The sequence below is a fragment of the Lactuca sativa genome, chromosome 3 (assembly GCF_002870075.4).
Source record: "Lactuca sativa cultivar Salinas chromosome 3, Lsat_Salinas_v11, whole genome shotgun sequence".
NCBI classification, from domain to species: domain Eukaryota; kingdom Viridiplantae; phylum Streptophyta; class Magnoliopsida; order Asterales; family Asteraceae; genus Lactuca; species Lactuca sativa.
This window is the reverse complement of record NC_056625.2, coordinates 4260720-4287525: the sequence shown is the minus strand read 5'-3', so window position 1 is coordinate 4287525 and position 26806 is coordinate 4260720. Positions and strand designations below refer to the sequence as shown.

Genomic DNA, 26806 nt, shown 5'->3' with positions numbered 1-26806 from the left:
GAGATACTTGCTTGGAACAATGTGGGGGAGAAATTTGCTTGGAAGAAGCAAATTGAAGAGGAAATCGGCAAAATGGTGAAGGAAATTGGAAGCAAACAGAAAGGAAAATGAAGAAGAGAGGGTTTCTGCATGCGTTTTTTTTATTTGCGAGAGGCAATAGCGGCGACACCAGACCCTTTAGCGGCGACAATTAGTAATATCGGCCACAAACTAGAGGGAAGGGTACCGCGTCATTTTTAGTGAACTATTAGCGGCGACTTTTTTTAACCTTTAAGGGCGACATCTGTGTCGTCGATATTAGGTTAGACAGGATAAGACACCCCACCCGTTGGATTGGATATCTCATCGAACGGTTGAGATGCAACAGAGAGGGAAAGTGTGGATTCGGGTGACAACCCTTTAGCGGCGACACTATTACCGGCGACAAGGGGCTTTACCGGCGGCTTTATCTAAAGCCGCCGGTAAAGCCCCTTGTCGCCGGTAATAGTGTCGCCGCTAAAGAGTATATTTCTTGTAGTGTTATTAGCGGCGACATGTCTTTAGCGACGACAAACAAGCATTCGCGACGACAATTTGATTAGCGACAAAACATCAGTGTCGACGTTTTAGCGGCGACAAACCCGACTTTAGCGACGACGTCTGTCGCCGGTAATACTCTAATTTATTGAACAGTTTATTAATTAAATTATACTTTTATTGTCATTACACATTCAACTAAGAAATCTATAGAATATTTTAGATTTTAGATATTAGATAAAACAAATGGTTAAACTTATTTGAAAAAAAAAAAAAAAACTATTAAATTTTTAATTAATAGTTGAATTTAGTTGAAATATGCCACGACAATAGCTTTCCGTTATACTATATGGTGGACGTACGTTACATAGAATGTATCCAATATTATTATTTGCCACGTCAGAACATTACAAGCAACTATTATAATATATGTCAAGTAACACTTGCACACATAATATTTGCAAGTGTAGCATTTCACATCACATCAACGAAAATGCAACACTTGCAAAATTTAACAGCAGTAAAATCCTTGGATTCAGGAAGAATGCACAAGTAAATTAAACAGGTGATGCAGTTAAAAAAGTGGAGAACGCTGAGGAACACATTTTCGGCCATGCAATTTTCTGGTGAAGCCATTGCTTGATGAAGTAGTTGCTGATATATTTTGCTTAACGACGATGCTTTCATAATTGGTTGAGTTTTCAACTGAACTTTCAATGGATGAAACAAGACATTCTGAAACAGAACCAGACATAAGGAAGCTCCTCCCAACACCTCTTGAACTGCAGGTGTATACTCTCTCACCACTGATCGATGCAGTCTCCTTAGTAAACTGTTATCAACAAAGATGACACAGTGAGCCAACAAGAATACAACTCACCAACCCAGAAATTGGAACAGATAAAAAAAGACTGGTTAAAAGTTAAAACACAAGTCTTCAGACAAAAAGTTCATTACAATCAAAAGATTTATGGTGCAAACATGGATGACTATTAAAATAGACCCACGGCACGGACATTTTTATAAAATCCTAGCACACAGCAATTTTTCTGCGGTAAATAGCACATGCATAATTAGTTTCCTGTTTCTTAAGACTGTAACCGATAATTTTGACATACAATTTTACTATAAAGTAGATGTAGAGTTATTGGTTTACTCTTCAAAAGTGATCATATCGGGAATTGAGAGACTACAACATATATAGATATATAAGGCACCATGTCACATCAATATAGGATGCACTAATATTTTCCGATGTAAGTGTATATATCAATATCTTTATTGTTAGTGTAGTATATATATTGATGCGACACAGTTCTATAAGTGTTGAGCCTTACAGACACATTGGTTTATTTTAGAAAAGAGTCTTATAGAAAGAGGGGAGCCTCCCAAAGGGACCATGTCACACCGCTGTGAGATACATTAACATTTATCTGCATATGTGTGTATAAGTATATGTAAGCCAGGGAGAAGATTTAAAGACGGACCTTGCAAACCATTGAGCAATAAACAAAGGACGGCTTGATGTTCTGATTGCAGACGAAACACGTACATCTGGAACCTCTTACCGGAGGTGACACACGTTGCCTCGGGCGCAATAATACAACTTTCTCACTGTTTGTCGTGTATGACTGGTGACAAATAAAAACAAAGGCATATAAATAAGATATAACCACAAAAACAACACAATTTTTTTTTTGTTATTTATTGACTATTCAATATATATTGAGTGCTGAACATATTTTCATTTTTTTATCCATCTATCCCCTCCTCCTTACCATGTTTTATTTTACCCCCTTAATTATGATTTAGGTTTAAATATTTGTTATTCAATTACTAATAGATTATTAATTATTTTTATTAAATATTCAACGAATATTTTCATTATATAATATAATTTTTTTCGTTCTTATTTATATAAATTAAAGACCTGACGTCATTGTATTTATATTTCCATTTGTTGTGGCCTTTAATGTCTATAAATTAGTGTTTAAAAAATGACTAATTAAAAGAGGGGATTTTATGGAACATTTTAGATAGATACAAATAGATTAGTTAAATTTCTAAAAAAACTATTATTAAAAATTAACCATTGGAGTAATCATTTACTTAAAGGGAAAGTTATTGGACTAATGAGGTGAGCATTGGAGATACTCTTAAACTTAGGAGAGTCCATTAAATTGTACAAAGATGGAACGGAAATTAAGATGGTCAACTTCAAATGGTCATTACTTTTGATCTATCAAAAGTTTCAAGGTCCTAACTTCTCTCAACGAGTTGGTGCTTCAATATTTAGTTTTCCCCAACTTCAAACGACCATCATCCTCAAATTTCACTGTTTAGACCTTCAATTTCCAGTTACTACAAAAGTATTTTTTGAGCATTTTTCCCTTCAGGCGGGTAGACATTTTTCAAGTGCACGTGTTCTTCCGCAAACATGGAAAAAAACAAAAGACATTTAACCACTTCCAAAACAAACAACACCTTCATTTGCATGATATCATCAAGTCTGTTCTAGCATTTTTTCTTAAACTATAGATCAATAATGGAAGCGGTGCCTCTATTCTCTCGCGTGGTGGTTGTTTTTAGTCTGTTCTAGCATTTTTCTTAAACTAAAGACATTTAACCACTTCCAAAACAAACAACATCGTCATGCTTATGGGACTTAGAACATTGTTGTTAATGTTACCACAAAATCGTACTTACAAATAGAAACAGTTGGAAACCAATAACAAGAGACTAAACTTGAGCCGAAGTAAGAAAAAAATGTTAATGATTAGTTTCATCTTGTCCGAGTGTATTACTTCGGATTAACTGTAATGCCAAAAATAAGCCACCTAATCATGATTTGAGTGTCCAGAGCAACATAGATAACATGTTACCCACGTAGATAACATATTGCCCCTTAAACAGGTTACTTTTTGCTATAAATCAGTAAGTTCTACAAACTATAATGGGTTAATAAGAAAATAAAAATTAACCAAATATCGTGATAGAAAAAAAAAAATTCAAATCAAGTCATTAATATGCTTTAATAAACAAGAAGTATATGCAAGTTAAAATAATTACGGTATATATAACTCATAGAAATTTAACTCAAAAAATATCGGTCTCACACTCTCACTGGCTTAATTAACCTTTTTAGCCTCTCTAAATAGGTGAACATTTGAGTTCAAGTAGTCGGACAAAAATTGGAGTCGTATACTTTCCAAGTCATTCACTACTTAAATTATATATATTTCTGAATTCTAATTAATATTTTGTATCTATTAAAGATTATTAGAGTCAAGTAGCACAAATTTTGGGGTAAATTACTGTACTTTTTATGCAAAACGCTAATAGGTTTTATATTTAGCGATTTAATTTCGATCAATTTTTGTAACTGCGGCTAGATCTTTTATTTCAACAAAAAGTTAACACTAGTTTTGAACTGGAAGATTTATATGTTGGGCAACAGCACTTGATCGATGATTAAAACTTACTTGAATAAGAGAGCAATCATATATCTTTTGTGCATCTTTCAACCGTAAAACATCGTTGTACATATACCTCCTTATCTAAGATGAACAGCACACGTACAAGTATAAATGAAGAGCTTAATTAACCTTAAAACATTACTCGATCAGATATCCAAAAAAGAATTTGAAGGATTCAACAAACCTGTAAAATCCTGTGAGACAGATGATGGGGCATGCAATGGACGCACAAACTGAAACAGCAATCCATACAGAAGCTATTCTCTTCATTCTTTTTATCTTCTTGGTGAACTAAACAAGAATTGAAAAACCGTTCTTCCAGAAGAGCTCTCAGCTACAAAGAAACGCAAGCATATTATGAAAAATGTTAACTAATTAAAGCCCGTGTATATAAGAAAGAAAAAGGAGAAATCACCATTTTCATCTGCGACTCCATATTCTATGCATCAATTCCGGGTGTCGAAAAAAGGTTCTTCATTTAGCAAACTTCTTTTGATAGAATGTGAAACGTTTGTGTGTAGATCTATAGTACTTCCTTCATTCTACAGTATCATCATTATGGCGTTTTGCCTATGATTAGACATACAATGATGACATCTCTCTAAATATATACAAACCTAGAAAAACTATGTTCATATTTAGTGCAACTCAACTATACCAAAAACGACACAGTGGTATCAAAATATTTTCACTACTGTTATAACTAAAAATCACAAATTCAAAACACCCATATTTATCATGACAATAATAAAATAATATATTTTTAGATATACTATTAAAGAATTAACTACTATTAAAAAAATTTCTTTTACGAGTTTCAAAGAAAAATAACTCTTGAAAAATGGAAAACTTATAGCAAGAGCTTTTTAAATTAAAAGTTTTTTTTTTTTTTTAAACTAAGTTTGTTACTTAACAAATTCTAACTACGAGTTTTTCATTCTGTGTCATATTGATAGATTTTTAATAATTTAAAATATATAAATTTAAAAGTTATTAAAAAAAACAAAATAAACAAGTTTTTTTTTATTGTAAGAGATACAGTAAGCTTTTATATTTTGAGTTTTTCATTAAAGAAATTGAAATAAAATACTCTAGGTAATCAATAGGTTTTATACACAATTAGCCACTAAATTTATTTTAAGCTCGATTTATAATTTATGATCAATTTTTTTAAAAAAAGGACTAATTCTGAGTTATGATTAGCGATTTTAGGTTTTTGTATGAACATTCGGTTATTAACTTTTATTTTTACAAAGTTATTCATTAATTTTTTTTCGTACATATTTTATATTAATAATATATAACTTGTTCAAATAATTATCATATTAAAAAATACGTATATTTAAATAATTTGTTCAAAGAATAAACATATGTCTACATATAAATAAAGTATTTTACAAATAAACCACGGTGGCGATAATCACATACCCCACACAGTCCATATAATCACATATACCATATTAGCTATAAAAGCTACATAAACCACATAAGTCATGCATACAACATCTAAGGATGTCGTGGTCTCCCCTAGAATCTTACTCCAGGATGTCATGGGCTCCCCGCATAGTCTTACACCTAAGTCTCATGGGCTCCCCACATGGTCTTACATCCAAGTGTCATGGGCTCTCCACATGGTCTTTAATAGGAAAGTCATGGGCTCTCCACATGGTTTTACATCCAAGTCTCATCGGCTCCCACATGGTCTTTCATACAAGTATACCACATATACAACTAACATACCACATAGCATATAATCCAACTAATATTCCAACTATCATATAATCAACTAGTGTACCACATATCACAAAATGGGACGGCCTTGGTGCCTTCGACCCATTAATATGGTGAAGAGACTCACCTCTATCTGCTGAATCTGAAAGGTGCTCTCCTAACAGTCCGTGAACACCCGTGCTGAACAATAATACCATTAACCTAAGGTTAGGGTTGAACATAATCCGATTAAATAACCTACACCTCAAGTCCTTTCATAATGGCCCAAAGTCTTCCTTTGCTAATGGGCCTAAAGTCCATGTCCAAAATCATTAATGGGCCTCATGGCCCAATAAAGCCCAACCATAGTAACCATGGCCCAAAACAAATAAGTTGTCCCACTGACTCAAAACGTGACCAGGCCCAATGGCTGATTAAGGACCAAAGGGCTTACAAGCCCAAAACAAGTCCAAGTCCATCTGAGGTGCGTACGCCTTGCGTACTGATAGCTTATTTTATTTCCTTTTTTTATTAGTTTAGTTTAGACTTTTAGCTCTTTTTATTAGTATTGCATTGTATATTCTTTATTTTCTTTATCATGGATCGTATCGAGGACTTTTTATTTTGCATGAGGAATTTTGCAGGATTTTGGAGCTCATTGCAGTTGCGGTTTGAGTGGAGTTGGGCTTAGTGGGCTCTTCGATGCATTATTTGGCTTAGTGGACCCACCAAAGGAGATTTGGGCTTAAAAAGCTAAAGGATTGGATGAAGTGGGCTTGTGAAGACGGTACCCGCGTAACTGCCCAGATTTGGGCATTTTGGTCATTTTGCATGCCATTACCTTGGGGGATTGGATCTATCAGCTATTACTTTGATTTTACACCATTGGAGACCTGGAGAAGGCGATTTTGAAGCTCAAGACTCATTTCTTTTCATCTTTCCAAGTTATTTGTAGTTTCTTTATGCAATTAGACTTTGTGATTGTTGTTCTATTGCCATGAGTGGATAAACTCTCTATTTCGGTTAACTTTGGCTAAAACCTTTGAATGTTTGTGGGTTTTTGAAGGATTCATGTTTAATTATCAATTATCTTATGTCTATGATTCTAGTTCATATTTCATATGCTTGTTTAGTGTTTTTATCATGAGCTTGGTACTTTAATAAGCAATTATTTCTTTGGTTTAGCATTGAATCATTGAAATTACGTAGAACAAGGGCTTTATGATGGTAGAAATCATCTCTAGCTTATGAAACATAAATCCTTTATGGATGTGTAAGCATTGACATCCTTTAGGAATTGGGGATTTCTTCATTCTTAAGGCTAATCAACTTCTTGGATTTAATTGCTTCAATTGGATCTTTGATTTTGATTAAGAAGGTGTGTTGTGGGCTTCCCCAACCTCCATACTACATATGAGAAATCTTGGCATATCATGCTTCATGATTGCTATAACCAATTTGGGATGAATGATAAGCTTCATATTGAATCCTAATGATAAACACACAAATGTTCATTGTGTTGAATTGCATTGGTTAACCAATTCTCACCAATATTTTAGCATCTCATCCTCTTGCTTAATTGCAAGATTTTTAGTTATTCAAGTCTTTTAGTTTTCAAGCAATCACAACACCCCCTCCCCCCCCCCCCCCCTTTTAGTTTAATTGTAGTTAGTTAGTTTATTTACACTAGTTCTATTAGATTGTATTAGTATTTGAATACAACCATTTCCCCGAGGATCGATACCCCTTTTTACCATTATATTACATTTTATTTGCAAGCAAATGGCGTAGTTTGCTTGGTGGACTTGTACGCGCAGCGTACAGAGTCCCTGAGTTGTCGCGCTGCGTACTCTAAATTAAGTCCATCGTACAAACAAATTAAGCACCTTCTTCCATTAAGTGCTTAATACTTGATGTTCTAACGTCCAATATCATATCTGAGATCATTAAGACGTCATGGGGCATAAAGTTGGCAACTTTTATGACCTTGCATGCTATATGGGACTTAAAAACTTCATTCTTCACATTAGGACTTCATATAAAGCTTCAAACTCATACATGGAGTATAGATACTCTTCAAGCTAGCACCTTTATGCATCTAGCATGCTCACAATGCTCAGATCTAACCATTTCAGTCTTAGGAGTTTCTCAAATCTCAAGAGAAGGTCCAAAACCAACTAAAGGGACAATATAGAAAAGTCTAGCTAGATCTAATGAATAAGATGGCAAGATCAAGGCTTCATAACTCCAGAAGCTCTTCAAGGTGATCTAGATGCAAGTTCTTGGAACACAGTGCCACTCCAAGCTTACTCACTAACTTCTTCTTCTCAAATAAGCTCCAAAATGGCCACTAACACACTTCTATGCTCCAAAATCACACTCTAAAAGGAAAACTGAGGTAAAGGGAAGAAATGAGGCTCAAGAGGCCAGTTAGGGTTTTGTCCCAATGACTTAAGGGTGCTTAAACAGGCGTCAAGTCCGAAAATTAGGGTATTGGTCCTCTACCGCGTATGCCTTGTGGACCTATATGTACACCCCGCGTACACAATGCTCGTCCGCGATCCTTCTTCCATAGTACGCTGAGCGTACCCTTAGGTATGCCCAACGTACAAAAGGAACCATTTTTTCCAACTAAATCATTTAAAAGTGTTATAAAGGTTTACCTGATTTGGAGTGTTGCAACACTCCCCCACTTGAACTAGACTTCCTCCTCGAGGTCCGTAGACGCAAACAGATCAGTGTAATGCTCCCGCATCTCATCCTTCGGCTCCCCAGTCCATTCGGAGCCTCTTCGGTGCTGCCATTGCACCTTCACAAGCTTCACCTCCTTATTACGAAGAACCTTAAGGGTGCTTAAATAGGTGTTAAGTCCGAAAATTAGGGTATTGGTCCTCTGTCGCGTACGCAATGCTCCTCTGCAATCCTTCCACCGTATTAGGCTAAGCGTTCCCTTAGGTACGCCCAACGTACAAAAGGGACCATTTTTGCCAACTAAGTCATTTAAAAGGGTTATAAAGGTTTACCTGATTTGGAGTGTTACAAATCTCTCCCACTTGAACTAGATTTCGTCCTCGAAGTCGGTAGACGCAAACAGATCGGGGTAATGTTCCCGCATCTCATCCTCCGGCTCCCATGTCCATTTGGAGACTCTTCGGTGCTTCCATTGCACATTCACCAGCTTCACCTCCTTACTACGAAGAACCTTAGTCTTCCAATTCAAAACCACAATGGGTCTCTCAATGTAGTTTAGGCTTTCATGAACCTAAATGTCGTCCAAGAAAATAACTGAGGGCTCATCAGTGATACACTTCCAAAGCTGAGACACATGGAAGGTGTTGTGAATATGGCTAAGCTCGTCAAGTAGATCCAAACGGTAAGCCACTTTGCCCACCCGAGCAGAAACCCTGAATGTACCAATGTATCGGGGCCCTAACTTGCCCCTCTTCCAAAACCTGATGACTCCCTTCCACGATAACACTTTCAGCAAAACAAAGTTTCCCACCTGAAACTCAAGATCTGACCGACGCTAGTCAACATAGCTTTTTTGACGGCTCTGTGTGACTCACAGTCGGTCGTGTACCTGCTGAATCAACTCGGTAGTCTTGAGCACCACCTCGGTGCTCCCCATGACTCGGTGTCCAACATCACCCCAGCAAACAGGGGTCCAACATCTCCAACCATACAACATCTCAAACGGGGGTCGGTCGATACTAGCATGATAACTATTTTTATATAAAAACTCTGCTAATAGGAGGTACTTATCCCAATTCCATCCAAAGTCCAATACACATGCACAAAGCTTATCCTCCAATATCTGGATCGTCCTCTCATTTTGGTCATCTGTTTGGGGGTGGTAAGTCGTGCTGAAATGTAACTGAGTGCCCAGTTCCTCGTGGAACTTCCTCCAAAATCTGGATGTGAATCGGACATCCCGTTCAAAGACCACTGACACTGGCACCCCATGCCTAACCACCACCTCTCGCACATAAATATCTACTAATTTCTCAAAGGAGATGCTCTTGGAGATCGGAATAAAGCGGACACTCTTCGTCAATCTATCCACAATAACCCATATGGCATCCACACCCCTCGTTGTCCTTGGTAACTTCATGATAAAGTCCATGGTGATCTCTTCCCATTTCCACATAGGAATGGGTAACGGTTGAACCTTGTCGTGAGGCCTCTAATGTTCGGCCTTGACCATCCTGCAGGTCAAGCACCGCTCCACGAACCACACAATCTCCTACTTCATGCAGGGCCACCAGTAAGTCAACCTTAGATCCCTATACATCTTTGTGCCCCCCACATGAATAAAGAACTTGGATCTGTGTGCCTCCTCCAAGATCTTCTGTCTCACACCCCCGGTTACCGGTACCCACACCAGGCCACATTGTGTTAGAAAACCTCGACTATCCCAAACAAACAAGGGAAACTGACCCCGAATCCACTCTATCTTCCAATTCTCTTTCTTCAAACCCTCCACCTGAGCCTCCTTCATCATATCCAACAACGGAGAGATCACTGTCATCCTCAAATAGACATCCCTAATCAGAGTACTTGCCGCCATGCAGCTCAAAGCATCGACCACCACATTGGCCTTTCCTGGGTGGTACAAGATCTCGCAATCATAATCTTTTAGTACATTCAACCACCTCCTATGCCGCATGTTTAGGTTTTGCTAATCCATCAAATACTTCAAATTTTTGTCATCAGTGAAAATGGTGCACCGAACTCCATACAAATAGTGCCTCCAAATCTTGAGGGAAAACACCATTGCCCTCAATTCCAGGTCATGAGTAGGGTAATTCGCCTCATGATGCTTCAACTGCCTCAAGGCGTACGCGATCACATGCCCTCTCTGCATCTGTACAATGCCTAACCCTGTGATAGATGCATCACAGTACACCAAAATCATCCGACTGTTGTTTTGGGCCCCATCGGAAAGTCACATTATTCTTGGTCAAATGGGTCAATGGTACAACGATCTTGGATAAATCCTGGATGAATCTCTGATAATACCCCGCTAGACCTAAGAAGCTACGGACCTCAGATGCATTCTTCGGTATTTCCCACCACATCACTACCTCAACCTTGTCTTGATCAACTGAAATACCCTCTTGGTTGATGATATGCCCCAAAAACTGCACCTCTCGCAACTAGAAATCACACTTTGAGAACTTTCATAAAGCCTTTTCATTCTCATTGTCTCCAATACCTCCCTCAGATGATGCTCGTGCTGCTCCTTGGTCTTAGAATAAACCAGGGTATCATCAATAAACAGGATCACTGACCGATGCAACCTCGACCTACACAACGTTTTCATGAGATCCATGAACGTTGTTGGGGCATTGGTGAGCCCGAATGGCATCACCACAAAATAATAGTGCCCATACCGAGTCCTGAAAGCTGTATTCGATATATCCTCATCCCAAATCCTCATCTGATGGTACCCCGACCGAAGATCAATCTTGGAAAACCAAGACGCACCCTGTTGTTGATCAAACAAATCATCGATCTTCGGAAGCGGATAATGGTTTTTCACCATTAGCTTGTTCAGATCTATATAATAAATACACATCATGTGTGACGTCACCTTCTTTTTCGCGAACAAGATCGGTGCTCCCCATGGGGAACTGCTCAGACGGATAAACCCTCGGTCTAGTAGCTCCTGAAGCTGCATAGATAGCTCCTGCATCTTGGGCAGAGCTAGCCGATACGGTGCCTTGGCTATCAGAGTGGCACCCGACACCAAATCAATGCAAAACTCCACTTACCTCTCTGGAGGCACTCCTGGTAACTCCCTGGGAAAGACATCCTGATACTCCTGTAAAACCGGTACAGTGCCCAAATCAGTCGAGGTCTCAACCCTCGTATCCAAGATATATGCCAAAAATTATGAACAACCGTGCTGAAGAAGTCTCCTAGCCCTCGCAGCCGAACAGAGGGTTGGCCCCTACGAGGCCCTCTCTCCAGGAATAACCATTCCCCCCCCCCCCCCACTTTGGCTTTGAACCCTCACCAGGTGGCACTCGCAATCAATCATGGCAACATTGGCCCCCAACCAGTCCATCCCAACGATCACCTTCAGCCCTCGCAACGGTATCGGGACTAGATTAATATGAAACCTCTCCCCAAGCACATTCAGGAAATGGTCCCGATACACTCTCACAGCACTCATAGTGCGTTCATCCGTAATCTCAACCTCAAGCGGGGAATCCAAGGTCCCCAACGCATCCCGAAACTTCTTGCTAAGTGCAAGAGATATAAATGATTGGGTATCACCCGAATCGATTAAAACGTGATCTGACATACCATTGACCAAAAAGGTCCTTATGCATTAGCACATATAAACACATAAGCAATATAAATCAATATCAAGCAGGAAAGATAAAACACGTACCAGCCACGACATCTGGTGCTGCCCGAGCCTCCTCGGTATTCAACTAAAATGCGCGACTCTTCATCGTTGGAGAATCCGCCTTAGTAGGGAGACCATCAGTGATCCTCATTATGTTGGGCGCAGGTGTTGCCATTGCTCCTCCTCCTCCCTGCAACATTGGACAATTGACCCGTTTGTGACCGGTCTGGTTACAGTGGAAACAAATCAAGCCCTTCTTGGGGCAATCCCTGATCACGTGGCCCGACTGGCCACATGAGTAGCATCCCGAGCCTGCGACTCGACAAGCCCTACTGTGCGATTTACCGCACTTGGCACACCAGCCACGGCCCTCGTAGCCCTTACTCGGAGACTCTGAGGTTTTAGACTTTTTAGCCTGACCTACTACTGTATGTTCCTGCTTAGGCTTCTGCTTTGTGCGGAAGTCCAACTCCATCTTCTGCTCACGGGCCTTCTCCACCATCTCATTTAGGGTTTTGCACCTTGTAAATCTCACAAACTCTCAGATATCATCCCTCAGCATGGAATGATACCTAGTCCTCCTTATATCCTTATTTGTAGCATACTGTGGGATCAACAGTGCTCGTTCCCGAAACTTGACGGTGATCTTCGCCACAGTCTCAATGGTCTACTGGAGCTCATTAAACTCCCTCACCAGCCGTTGCACCTCAATAAGTGGTGCAAACTCCAAATTGAAATGCCTGACAAACTCTGCGCATGTCATCTCAGCCACACGGGCTGCTCCCACCTGGCTAGTCACATCTCCCTGCTAATCCCGGGCTCGATCCATCAGTATACATGAAGCAAAACCCACCTTTTTCCGCATCAGGGCAAGAACTCATATGCTTGGCATTCTCCATGTCCGCCACCCAGCGTTGGCTAACTATGGGGTCCTTGTGTAACGCATGATTCCTGGTACGTATTTAACTTAATTATTTTTTCATCTTGGAAGGGCTACTCGCCGAGTTGGTGGCCCTAACTCGTCGAGTAGAAGGCAGTATATGCGCGGGTTTTAAGTGAGCTACTCGTCACTCGACGAGTCAGGATCTTGACTCGGAGAGTAGGACAGCCTGGACGAAACCCTAATATTTAGGGCTTGCATCCTATTTAAGCATCATATCTGGCCTCCACCCCAAACTCTATCATCTCCAAACCCTAATATCGAAACCCTAATATTGGTGGCCGACGATGAAGCTCGATGTTGCTAAGTATGTGGCCGAGTGTGTAACTTGTGATAGGGTTAAGGCACAACATTAGAAACCATATGGGAGTTTAGAACCTTTACCCGTACCCATGGGTAAATGGGAAGACATCACCATGGATTTTGTGACTAAACTGCCCAGAACAAGGAACGGTGACGACATGATTTGGGTGGTCGTTGATCGCTTCACTAAGAGTGCGCATTTCATAGCAGCCAAAGAGAAGTGGTGTATGGATAAACTTGCGAATTCTTACGTGAAGGAAATTATGAGGCTTCACGGTGTTCCGTTAACGATTGTGTCCGATCGTGATAGCCGTTTTACCTCGAGATTTTGGAGGAGTCTACAAGAGGAATTGGGTACCAAGTTATGTTTGAGTACAACTTACCATCCGCAAACCGATGGTCAGAGCGAGCGAACGATTCAAACATTGGAGGATATGCTGAGAGCATGTACCCTAGAATTCCAAGGTAACTGGGATGAACACTTACCTTTAGTAGAATTCTCCTATAATAATAGTTTCGACTCAAGCATTAAGATGGCACCTTATCACGCTTTGTATGGGGAAAAGTGTCGAACGCCATCATGTTGGCTGGAAGCTGGGGAAAAGCAGTTTATGGGACCTGAAATAGTCCATGAGACTGCTGAAAAGTTGAAAGTGATAAGGGAAAGGATGTTAGCTGCTCAAGATCGACAAAAGAGTTATGCTGACAAGAAAAGACAACCGATATCCTTCGATGTTGGAGATTCGGTTTTACTTAAAGTCTCGCCATGGAAGGGACTTATAAGATTTGGTAAGAGAGGGAAGTTGAGTCCAAGGTTTATTGGACCATTCAAAGTTCTTCAGAAGATCGGGAATCAAGCTTACAAGCTAGAGTTACCGGATGAACTGGAAGGTATTCATAACACCTTTCATGTGTGTTACTTGAGAAAGTTCACGGGAGATGTGCCCGATATAATTCCGATTTCTGAGTTAAGGTTGGATGAAAACAAGAGGTTGATCGAGGAACCTGAGGCAATTGTTGACCGTAAGACTATGAATTTACGACGCAAGATGGTGGATTTAGTGCTTGTGTGCTGGAAACATACGAATGGACCAAATCTCACTTGGGAAACGGAGAGTGACATGATGAGTCGCTACCCGCAGTTGTTTGGTGATATGTGATTCCGGGGACGGAATCATCCTAAGGGGGAGAGAATTGTAACACTTGTGTTTCTAGCCTAGGCATTTATATTGAGTTAATAGTCTAGGTTAACCTTTGTAACTCATTTTGAAGAAATGAAAAGGAATTATGTGAATATTATGTGAATTATGTGTTTTATTTTTAATTATTAGGGCTTAATTGATTAAGAATAAAAATAAGCGTCAAAATTAAAGTGTGAGATAAGCCCGATGTCTTTACATAAAGTTGTAGTGGTCGAAACAAGGATTTCGGGGAGATAAAAAATACCAAAATCCGAGTTATAACGAAGAAGTTATGACCTGTCGAAGTTTCGCGACAAAACCGGCACGGTGCTGAATGTTGTAAAAAGTGAGTTTTTGATAAACTACTTTTTAGCCTTAGTAATCTAAACGAAAGTCGTAGTATTCGTTAAACCGAGAAGTTCGATAAAAAGAACGCCCAAATCTGACTTCGTATGAGGAAGTTATGATTTTTCGAAGTTTCAGTGTAGCAGTAGACAGCTAAAAACTCGAATTTTAGATCAAGCGATTTTTAGCCGACACAACCTAAACGGGAATTGAAGGTCTCGTCATTAAGAGCACGACGGTAAAAAGTCTGACGAAAACGGACGTCGGATGAAGAAGTTATGAATTTTTAACGGATTTCCTGTCCTGGTCTGTTAAAAATAATAATATAAAATTTAAAGTCAAAATTAGCCAACAAAGTCTAAACGGAAGTTGTAGATCGTAATTTTAGCTACGCGTGCATATAAAGAACGTCAAAAACGGAGCTCGTATGCGAAAGTTATGGATTTTAGAAGTTTTGGTGCGAAAACCGAGAAATTTCGCATAGTTACACTTTGCCACGTCACCCTCGCCTCGCATGCGCCACGTGTCCTGCTGAGTCACCAGGCTGCTGAGTCACCGAAGCTGCTGAGTCATCCGAGCACATGGCCCTATCCGAAGTGGTCCAGTGAAGATCCGACGCGTGCCTTCTCCCTCGTGTCCGAGCCCTCGCAGAAGCCACGAGCTTCCCTCATCGGATCCGGACTTCGGTCCAATCACAGGCCGCCAGCAGCTCCTTCGCACGCGCAGCCCTCATGCGATCCTCCCCCTCTGCGAGCCTTCTCAGCCATCGGATCAGAAGACTCCTGACCGTCCGATCAGAAGCCTCGCCCCTATAAATAGAAGGGTGCGAGACCTCCCGGGTATTTTTGGAATTTTGTCATATTTAGCCCCTAAACCCATATTTTCTTCATATTAACATCCCGCAAAGCCCCGATGTCGATTGTAAAGCCCGGAATACGCCACGAAGTGCCCGAGAAGCCCGGAAGATTTATTTTTTCGGTTTCGAAGCCCGACTTTTACAAAGCCCGGTTTCTCAATAAAACTCCCGGTTTTATTAGAAACGTTCGTTTTAGGAAACGAATTGCTGCCCGACTATCATCAAATCAAGTGAGTGTATAGTCACTTTCATTTTACACATAGATATGAAGTATTTACCTTATAATACGTGCTATGTGTAAATATATTAATTATTTATTTGAGGTGATTGTTGTGTTGATGTTTTATACAGGTTTTAAACTGTATAAGTATTTTTATCTACAAATATATTGGGTAGAACACGGGTAGATTGTGATGTGTGATAAAATAAAATTAATGAGAGGCCTCGATGTGTTTTGAGATCCAGTCATCTAGCGGAGTTTGGATGACGACCACAGACTTTTTAGACAGTCTAGTGGGAAACATTAGCAGGTCCGCAACCTGTAGGTGTTAATGAACTAAGAGTGTTCATTCGCTGTACTCCATCCCCCTCATGGTTGCCTTTAGGACATGTATGGCTGAGGAAACCCTTTAGCAGTAGTGTCCATCCAGATGATATTCTTTAGGCTAGGTCCCTTGTGATAAGTGTTTAGGGACATAAAGTGATGATAACGGGAACGGGTAATCAGGGTTATTGTTGATTGATGAACTTAGTAAGTTTATTATTATTGTGGGTTGAAAACCCTATATGCTCACCAGGCTCCCAAGCCTGACCCACTCAGCTTTTTATGTTACAGGTAGTGGACCCCGAGAATAGTCGGAGGACAACGAGAGATTTTTGGATTATAGGCCAGTAGTTGTAAATAATTGTTGAAAGGCTTATAATGTCTTGTTTATGCTTTTGATCTGTATCGGAACATGACATCCCGAGGTTTTGATATATATATGGAAAACATATACCTTCTTAATGAAGGGTTTTGATAAATTTTATCATATTTTGTTTGGGGACCAATTCCGCAACATCTTTTAAAAAGATTTCTTTGATTTTATTTTAAAAAGCATAAATTAAATCGGTTTTTTCTGGCCGAGAAATTAGGGGATGTCACAGTATCTCCCAGTTAGCAGAGTGTGGGCGGGGCCTGTATCTCCATGAGTATGGGCGGGGCCCGTATCTCCTAGTTGCATGTTATATGTGTATGGTATGTGGTAGTTTGGGGAGACTCACTAAGCTTCGTGCTTACGATTTTCAGTTTTGGTTTCAGGTACTTCCACTAGCAAAGGGAAGGGCTCGGGATGATCGCATGGCACACACTACAGTTTCAGCCTGGGATTGTTGTTGACTCTGATATATTCTCATATGATTTTGATACAATATTTGACATGATGCATCGAGATACATGGTTCTTGCTTTTCTTTATGATGATGGGTGATTTATGGTTTTACTATAAGTTTTAAAATAAAATTATTGGGCTGTATTTTTGGGATGTTACAGGTTGCTATCAGAGTGTTAGTTTGAGAGATTCAGGCACATTCTCGGGTGTGTCTGAACACAAACCAAGGAATTCGTATAGAAAATTTCAAAAGAAAAATCATTTTTATAAAAGGATTTTGAGAAAGAAAAGAAAAAATTTAGAAAAAGTAAAAAGAAAAGAATTATGGAAAGAGTAAAGGGTGTGGTGCATTCAATCAACCGAGCTCAAGTTAGTACTCCCAAATTACTCATACAAGTTTATGTTATGATATGATTATCACCTTTATGAGAACATCATGATAGATTGGGACTGAGGATCACGGAAGGATGCCTTATGTGCCTGTTATATGTGTATTAGCTTTATGAACTGCATGCTAGTACATATTAGTCAGGATGATGGCCTGATTAGTATATACTTGATTATGCTTACTCAATGCTCGAATGTTGCTTCATTTGTTCTTTTAGGAGTTCTAGTTATCTTTTACTAACTAGTAAATGAATATGTTAAGTTACATATTGCAAGGAGTAAATAATTTTAGAAGGTTAGGTTTAGCTCTACTCCGCAGCTCTTGTTTGAGTCCAACCGCTGTAGGGAAGAACCTCTCATTCGAAGAATTATCTAGTCTTAGTGATATGTAATAATATTTGCAAGCTAGTTAGGGGAAGATAGCAGGGACTTCTTATGCAGCTGATGGCGAAGAGTAGGATGGTGATTACCCTAGGGAAAGCCTAGGATGAGAGTAGTGCACAAAGCATTAATAGTGGAAGGTACTTGGTGAAGTCAAGGCAGTTCTTGAGGAAGGTGTGGAAAGATGTGGAAGGTATTTTGGGCCCGTACTATTGAAAGCAGAGGATCCGTACTCGAATCAAGGAAGGCTGAGATGAATCCAGGGAACTTGTAGTGTATGCGATCCCTCAACTTATGTTTAGTATTTTGATGTTTGTTACGATTTGTTTTTTAGAATGGTGGTTTTACGCCCTAGACCAGCAGTTTGCAGTTCAGGTGTCGGTGAGGGATCAGGCTCAGTCTCTGGACCTGAGCAGTTAGACGAGGAGACTAGGGAGTTCATTTACTCAGAGATCACGTGTAGTATTCTTGAGCAGACTCCTGTGATATTCGGTTCGATCAAGGAGGGTATCCTAGAGCTTATAGATGAGAGATTGAGTGCTTTCAGCACTGAGGTGGCGCCCATGCTAGGGTCACGCACACTCACTTTCTAGGAGTTCAGAGCATGTGGAGCTCCCGACTATCATGGGGCTCAGGACCCCATTACAAGTACTAAATGGTTGGCTGATGTCGCCAACGCATTCCACACCAGCAGATGTCCCACGGGGGACAAGGTTAGACTAGCGTCCTTTTTTCTAAAGGACAGAGCACGTGACATGTAGGAGGAGGTCGGACCTGCTGTTGGGGATGATGTCGCGTTGGACGCGATGACATGGGGTGACTTCTCGTCTAGGTTTAAGGCCGAGTTTGCACCAGTTATTTGATGGGTTTTGGCCATAAGAACATCCTATGTACTCATACAAACCCTAATGCTTGGATCTAGGTTTCTCTATTGTACATGCAATTCATCCAAGACTTCAAACCCTAGATCTAATATATGATAATCAATATAACATATGAATTAGGGTTTAGATCATACCTTGATTGTTATGTAGCAATAACAATCTCAAATCCTTCTTGTATTGACTTTAGAAAGCTTAGAGTCACAAATGTCACTCCTCTAATGGTTCACAAACACCAAGAGCAAGAGGATGAAGAGGAGAAGAGAAGGAGGTTGCCCAAAATGTGTGAAAACCCTAGAGAACAAGTTCACCACGTTTTTGGGCATAAGGGTTCCTTAAATAGTGAGGCTATTAGGGTTATCTAACAAGGAAACCCTAATTTGGATGCTTAGGCCCTAAGGAACCCATGAACCCCTTTATTAAAGGCCTTTGGACGATTTCTAATGGGTTTCCCCATAGAATTCGTCCACCCCTTTAATATGGAGTCCATTAGCCCAATATTCAACTATCACACAATTGACAGTTCTAGTCCCTTAAGTTTAATTAATGTCATTTAGCCACAAACTTATTTCTTATTAATTCTTGACTAATATTAATTAAACAATATGATTTCTCCTTTAATATATTATTCTCATAATATATTAATAAATCATATTTAATCCTATATCTCCATAATTCATCCTATCAAGTTGCTTTGGTGAAGGCAACCCAAAAGGACCATGCACCATCGGGTCAAGTACATACCAAAATAGTTATGGACTTAGACACTAATCCAACATTATTAAGGTACAAAAGTTAGCACGGGAGTTTCAGGACCTCCAACAGACTACAGAGACAGTGGCGGAGATCACCGCCAAGTTTAGGGAGAGGGCCCTTCTCGTTCCGCAGTATGTGGAGGATGAGGAGATGAAGAAGGCCTGATATCATGAGATGATGTGGAGTGATATCTGCCAGTTTGTAAGCTGCTCCAATTGCAAGATGCTGGAGGACATGATTGCTAGGGCTCATGAGAGGGAGATTGATTTAGAGATGGAGAGGAAGAGGAAGCCAGAGTCAGTGTCTAGCGTGGAGAGCTCGGGCAAGAAGCCTAAGACAGATTCCTGAGGGAAGGGCCAGCAGGGCCGAGGCCGCTTCGGCAAGTGTGGCAGGTCGCATGAGGGAACTTGCAGGGCGGGTAGTTCAGGCTGCTTCAAATGCCACTGAACTGGACATGTAAGCAATGATTGTACTGATGTTTCTACCACTACTACCATCGTATTATCTGATCTGATTTGCTTTCAGTGTAATCAGAGGGGCCATAAGAGGTCCCAGTGTCTGATTTTAGCAGCAGCAGGGAAGGTGGTGGCACCCGCCCCTGCTACTTTGAGGATTATAGACGGCTGTCAGGGCCTGACAGAAGCGCCAGTGGCGAAGAGCAGAGCCTTCCAGCTGACAATAGAGGAGGCACAAGCAGCTCCTGATGTCATTACGAGTATGTATCTTCTCCTTATCTTTTTATTTATCTTGATTATTGCTTACGTTTGTGTGTTTTTTATAGGGTCATTCTTCGTGAACGGTATATCAGCTTTGGTACTGTTTGATTCGGGTGCCACCCGATCTTTTGTGTCGCTCGCGCTTAGCAAGCGATTTAGTAGAGATCTAGGGGATTTTGATTGCCCACTAGATGTAGAGATAGCAGATGATAGGATCGTCAGGGTCACGAGGGTTCACAGAGGATGTACGCTACAGTTATTCGATGAGCAATTTTTCGTGGATCTGGTTCCTATTCCCCTACGAGGGAACAAGGTTATAGTGGGTATGTATTGGTTGAGACCTAATGAAGCAGTGATCGACTGCGAGCAACAGCTGTAAGGGTTCGGACTCTTAGTGGGGGAGGGTTAGTGATTCAGGGCGAGAGGCCGCAACATGGGTTGATATATGTTCAACAACGAGAGTTAGGTGCTACATTCTGCAGGGGTGCACAGGTTATATCGCCTATGTTATGGATACCCAGGATAAGGGTAAGGTGATAGTGGATGATGTACCAGTAGTGTGAGAGTACCCAGACGTATTCCCGGAGGATCTGCCTGGGATACCTCCGGAGAGACAGGTTGAGTTTAGGATTGACCTAGTCCCTGGTGCGGCCGATAACTAAGGCACCATATCGGTTGGCTCCTCCTGAGATGCAGGAGTTGTCTATGCAACTACAGGAGCTGCTAGACAAGGGTTTTATGAGGCCGAGCAGTTAACCATGGGGAACCCCGATCCTGTTTGTGAAAAAGAAGGACGGGTTATATCACATGTGTATAGACTACCGGGAGCTGAACGAGGTAACAGTGAAGAACCGTTACCCACTTCCAAGGCTAGATGATTTGTTTGATCAGCTTCAGTGAGCATCTTGGTTCTCCAAGATTGATCTACGACCAAGGTATCACCAGTTGAAGTCAGGGACGATGATGTGCATAAGACAATTTTTAGGACTCTCTATGGTCATATGAGTTTGTGGTGATGCCGTTTGGGCTCACCAATGCTCCATCCGCGTTCGTGCACCTCATGAACCACGTGTGCAGACCGATGCTAGATCGGTCTGTGATAGTCTTCATCGATGATATCTTGGTCTATTCCAAGGCATAGGAACAACATGAGGAGCACTCGAGGGAGGTGTTGGAGACGCTGAGGAGGGACAAACTTTTTGCAAAGTTCTCTAAGTGTGAGTTCTGGTTGCGCGAGGTGCAATTTCTTGGGCACCTTGTCAACCACAAGGGTATTCTGGTCGATCCAGCCAAGATAGAGGTCGTGATGCAGTGGGAGATTCCGAGGCCTCCAACTAAGATTCAGAGTTTTCTGGGTCTGGCAGGGTATTACAGGAGATTTATTCAAGACTTCAATTCTTTTGACTTGACTAACCAAGAAGTCGGTGGTTTTCGTTGGGACCTGAGCAATAGACAACCTTTGAGACTTTCAGGCAGCAGTTGTGTGAGGCACCGATTCTCACCTTGCCAGAGGGTGTAGATGATTTTGTAGTTTACTGTGATGCTTTGATCACAGGTATGGGAGCAGTTTTGATGCAAGGAGGTCATGTGATTGATTATGCTTCAAGACAGCTGAAGCCTCACGAGGATAACTATCCGACGCGCGATTTAAAGCTAGGGGCCGTGGTTTTCGCCCTAGAGATTTGAAGACATTACCTCTATGGGGTCTATTGTACCATTTACACGGTCCACAAAAGCCTGAGGTACCTCATGGATCATCCGAATCAGAACATGAGGCAGCATCGGTGGTTAGATGTGGTAAAGGGTTATGATTGTGAGATCCTTTACCACCCGCACAAGGCCAATGCGGTGGCTGTCGCCCTGAGCCGAAAAGTAGTAGCGACTCTGATCAGAGATTTATGTTTGAGGATGACAGTGATCACTCCACTGTTGGAGCAGATTAGAGAGGCGTAGGTTTAGCGCCTGAAGGAAGAGCTCCAGAAGTGTGAGAGGATTGTAGTCCGGGTGGCCTCGTTTGACTATGACAGTCGAGGTTTGTTAACCCTTCATGAGAGGGTCTAGGTTCGGTACTTGGGTAGAGTACGGAAGGTTCTGATGGATGAGCCCCATAATTCGAGCTTCTCCATCCATCCTGGGCGATGAAGATGAACAGAGATATTCGACCCAATTATTGATGACCCTTCATGAAGCGGGATGTAGCTTGGTATGTAAAGATATGCCTGACCTGCAGGCTGGTCAAGGCAAAGCACCAGACGCCTCACGACAAGATGCGGCCGTTAGACATCCCCGTGTGGAAGTGGGAGGCAATTACTATGGATTTCATCACTAACCTTCGCAAGACCACACGTGGGGTGGATTCGATATGGGTCACTGTGGATCGGTTGACCAAGAGCACTCATTTAATTCCGATCCATGAGAGCATATCGGCCGAGAAGTTGGGCTAGATTGATGTGCGAGAGGTAGTGGCACGACATGGAGTGCCTGTCTCGGTGGTGTCAGATCGAGATGTCCGTTTTAGTTCCAGATTTTGGAAGCGGTTTCACGACGCGATGGGTACTCATCTCCACTTCAGCACCACTTTCCTCCCCACATAGATGGACAGAGCGAGAGGATGATCCAGACTCTTGAGGACATGCTTCGTGCATGTGTTTTGGATTTATGTGGCCGTTGCGATATGTATGTTTCGTTAGCGGAATTTTCGTATAACAATAGCTACCATGCCAGTATAGACCGGCCGATGCTCTACGGGAGGAAGTATAGGATCCCAATATGTTGGGGTGAGGTCGGTCAGAGGGTCATGGGGAGTACGGAGGTAGTACTCAAGACCATAGAGTGGATCCAGCAGGTCCAGAGCAGGCTCCAAACTACTCAGAGTCGGCAGAAGAGTTACGCCGACAAGCAGCATTCAGACTTACAATTTCAGGAGGGCGATATGGTCCTCCTAAAGGTGTTACCCTGAAAGGGTGTTATCAAGTTCCGGAAGGTGTTACCCTGGAAGGGTGTTATCAAGATCGGGTGGGCAGGGTAGCGTATCAATTGGATCTTCCTGCTGAGCTCAGCCATATTCACAACACTTTCCATGTTTCTTAGTTGCGGAAGTGCTTAGTGGATGATTCAGCAATGGTACCCATTGAGGATATCCAGTTTTATGACAACCTGAACTACATTATGAGACTGGTGGCGATTCTATATCGCAAGACGAAGGAGTTGAGGAACAAGAGGGTTAAGCTAGTGACGGTGCAGTGCTAGCACCGTAAGGGTTCAAAGTAGACTTGGGAACCCGAGGAAGAGATGAGGGAGCACTACCCATAGTTGTTTTCAGATGTAGCAGGCTTCGAGGACGAAGTCTAAGACAAGTAGGGGAAATTGTAACGCCTGATTCCTAGTACGTATTTAACTTGATTATCTATTCATATTAGAAGGGCTACTCGAAGAGTTAATGGCCCTAACTCGTCAAGTAGAAGGCAATATATGCACGGGTTTTAAGTGAGCTACTCGACTAGTCAGGGTTTTGACTCGGCGAGTAGGACAGCCTAGACGAAACCCTAATATTTAGGGCTTGCATCCTATTTAAGCATCATATCTGGCCTCCACCCCAACCTCTATCATCTCCAAACCCTAATATCGAAACCCTAATCCATCTTGAGTGATCTTGAGTTACTTCTTGCCATTTTGAGTATTATTTGTGCCTTTTGAAGCTTATGGAAGAAGAAGATAGAAGGCTCAAGAGGGAAGATTCAAGAACTACACTCCATTTTCTACATTTTCTATTAATCAAGTCTCTAACTTGATCATTATTCTCTTAGATCTATTTTTTTCCATTTTATGAAGGTTTTGGTTCAAGAACCTTGGTCCTTGGGATTTGGACGTCCCAAGTGACTTATATATCAGGTATTGGATCTAGGAAGGGTTCCATGGTATAAAGGTGCAAAATTTATGACCATGGAAGCCCCATACAAGCTTGAAAGAAAGTATATGGACTTTTTAGCCCTAAAAGACCATGCATGGAAGGAAAGCTCGAGACTTTATGTGTCCAACAAATGATAAAGGCCTAGATCTAGTATATTGTGCCTTGGTTTAGGGTGTTATGGCATGTGGACCAAGATTTATAGTTCAAAGTAGTTAGGTTTTGGGTTAAACCCATTAAGAAGGACTAAGGACGGGTAAAGTTAGAAACTTTACCCTTAAGGGTGTATTCCTAACATGTAGATAAACTTTGGAGCATAGATGTGAAAGGTAGGATCTTAATCCTTTAGGATGGCTCAATAAGGCAGGGGAACTCGATGAGTCCAGGGAAGGACTCAACGAGTTAAAGCGGGCTGTCCCGATCATTATGACAGAAAGAACTCAACGAGTCTGTTATGGGACTCAACGAGTTGACTTAGTTGACCATGAGTTTGAGCATTATAGGGACTCGCCGAGTTGGGAGATAACTCGACGAGTTGGGTTGACCAGGACATTGAATTTAACCAGGGGTAAAATGGTCATTTTACCCTAAGAAGGGTCATCGAATTTTGATTAAGTGTTATTATGGAGTTGATAGTCGAAGATTCTCCAGAGCAATAGACAAGGATTCCTCACTTGAGTTTTCAGCATTCAGTCTTGCAAGGTGAGTTTCCTTTTGTGGGAACAGGTCTAAGGCACCAACGACGGCCCGTAGTATAATGTGTTAGTAGTTGAGTGTGGTCGAGGCCTGTATCTCATAGTTTAGTTTGATTATGGATATGCCTGACTTATAGAGTTTGTTATACTTGTTGTCTGTGTGATACTTATATGTCTATTTAGTAGCTGAGTGTGGGCGAGGACCGTATCTCATAGCAGTTGAGTGTGTGCGAGGCCCATATCTCATAGCAGTTGAGTGTAGGCGGGGCCGGTATCTTGATGTAGCTGAGTATGGGTAGGGACCGTATCTCAGAGTCAGCGGAGTGTGGGCGGGGCCCGTATCTCCCAGTTAGCGGAGTGTGGGCGGGGACCGTATCTCTATGAGTGTGGGTGGGGCCCGTATCTCCTAGTTGGATGTTATATGTGTATGATATGTGGTAGTTTGGGGAGACTCACTAAGCTTCATGCTTATAGTTTTCAGTTTTGGTTTCAGGTACTTCCACTAGCAAAGGGAAGGGCTTGGGATGATTGCATGGCACAAACTACAGTTTCAGCTTGGGATTGTATTAGACTTTGATATTTTCTCATATGATTTTGATATAGTATTTGACATGATGTTTCGAGATACATGGTTCTTGATTTTCTTTATGATGATGAATGATTTATGGTTTTAGTATAAGCTTTAAAATAAAATTATTGGGCTGTATTTTTGGGATGTTACACCCTGACGCCGAAGAACTCCGGTGCCCCGCATGCCTTGAACTCCCGGAACGAGGGAGTTCGGGCCCCGACGTGGCCCGCAACAATCTCGGCTCTGAATGACATGAGCCTATCCTCCATATTCTCCATCATCCCTTCCTTGACCGTCCCAAAAATCACTGGGGTAGCGTCAAGGATGCCCCTCGTAACCTCGGCCGCGATAAGCTCATGCAGCCTCTCATAAATGGGCACGGTAGGATCGCCCGACCCAGCTCTGGATCTTGATCCTGATCCCCCAGCTCCATGTCCTGTCACCACCATACTGCACTACAATACCATAAAAAATAATGATCTAGATTTCCAAAGAGGGGATCCTACCACACTGGTTCTCCTTAGAGTTTCCAGATCTAACATTGGTTCGGGTACATGTCTTATGCTTTTAGTAGTACGGGCCTAATACTACCTTCCACACTTACATGTACCTTCCCCAAGGCTATACCTGATAACTCTAATTCGTCCTTGAATAGAACATATCTCACAGGCTACCGCATAATTCAAATCCTAGGCTATCCTAAGATTTTCTCCATCCATATCAAACCAGAACTCAATCATAACAGGTTGCCTTTATGCATGCAAATTATACACATAATATGATCAAATGGACTTTCGAATAACAGACTCTGCCCTAAGACCACAACTAGACAAGGAACAACAAATAAGGCCAAATCAATTATTCTGAAGCTATAAGACCCTAACCGTATACATTTTAGAAAGCATACACATAGCAAGACTCATACGATTATCATAATCCAAATATCAGTATAACATGGCTAACATATTGGGGAACTACTTACTTAAGCTCGACCGATCATGCACATTACACTCTCCCTTTTTCCAGTTTAATATTTTTTAAATTTGACTTTTGAAAAGAATTTTACCATTTACTTAGTTTGAGTCCTGACACACCCGAGAGTGTGCCCGAATCCCTAAAACCAAGGCTATGATACCAACTTGTAACGACCCGAATTTTCAAATAAAATTTTCATTTTTAATTGACCAAAACATTCCCATAAAATGTGAATATCAATGACAACTATTTTCAAATCCATAAAATCAACAATTTCTTTCAAATATCAGAGTGTCCCATCAAATCGAATGCTGGAGAGTGCATGCCGCACCATCAAGTCTTGCCCTTGCCCTTAGGATCAGAAGTACCTGAAACAAATCAATAAATTGTAAGCTAATGCTTTGTGAGTTTCGCAGAGCATACCCCACACAATCCACACAATCACATATACGATATTAGCTGTAAAAGCTACATAAAGCACAT

General features: G+C 41.3%; 1 protein-coding gene across 1 annotated transcript in view; it reads right to left on the bottom strand.

Moving 5' to 3' along the window:
- Window positions 1-879: 879 nt before the first annotated feature.
- Window positions 880-26806, bottom strand: part of LOC122196955 (uncharacterized) — a 46873-nt gene continuing 20946 nt past the window's right edge. The window contains exons 4-7 of the mRNA XM_052769126.1: window positions 4177-4326; window positions 3999-4073; window positions 2004-2147; window positions 880-1348 (exon numbers count right to left, since the gene is read on the bottom strand). Coding sequence (XP_052625086.1) covers window positions 1091-1348; window positions 2004-2147; window positions 3999-4073; window positions 4177-4326 — 627 coding nt within the window. The 3' untranslated portion in view covers window positions 880-1090. The remainder of the gene's footprint in view (window positions 1349-2003; window positions 2148-3998; window positions 4074-4176; window positions 4327-26806) is intronic.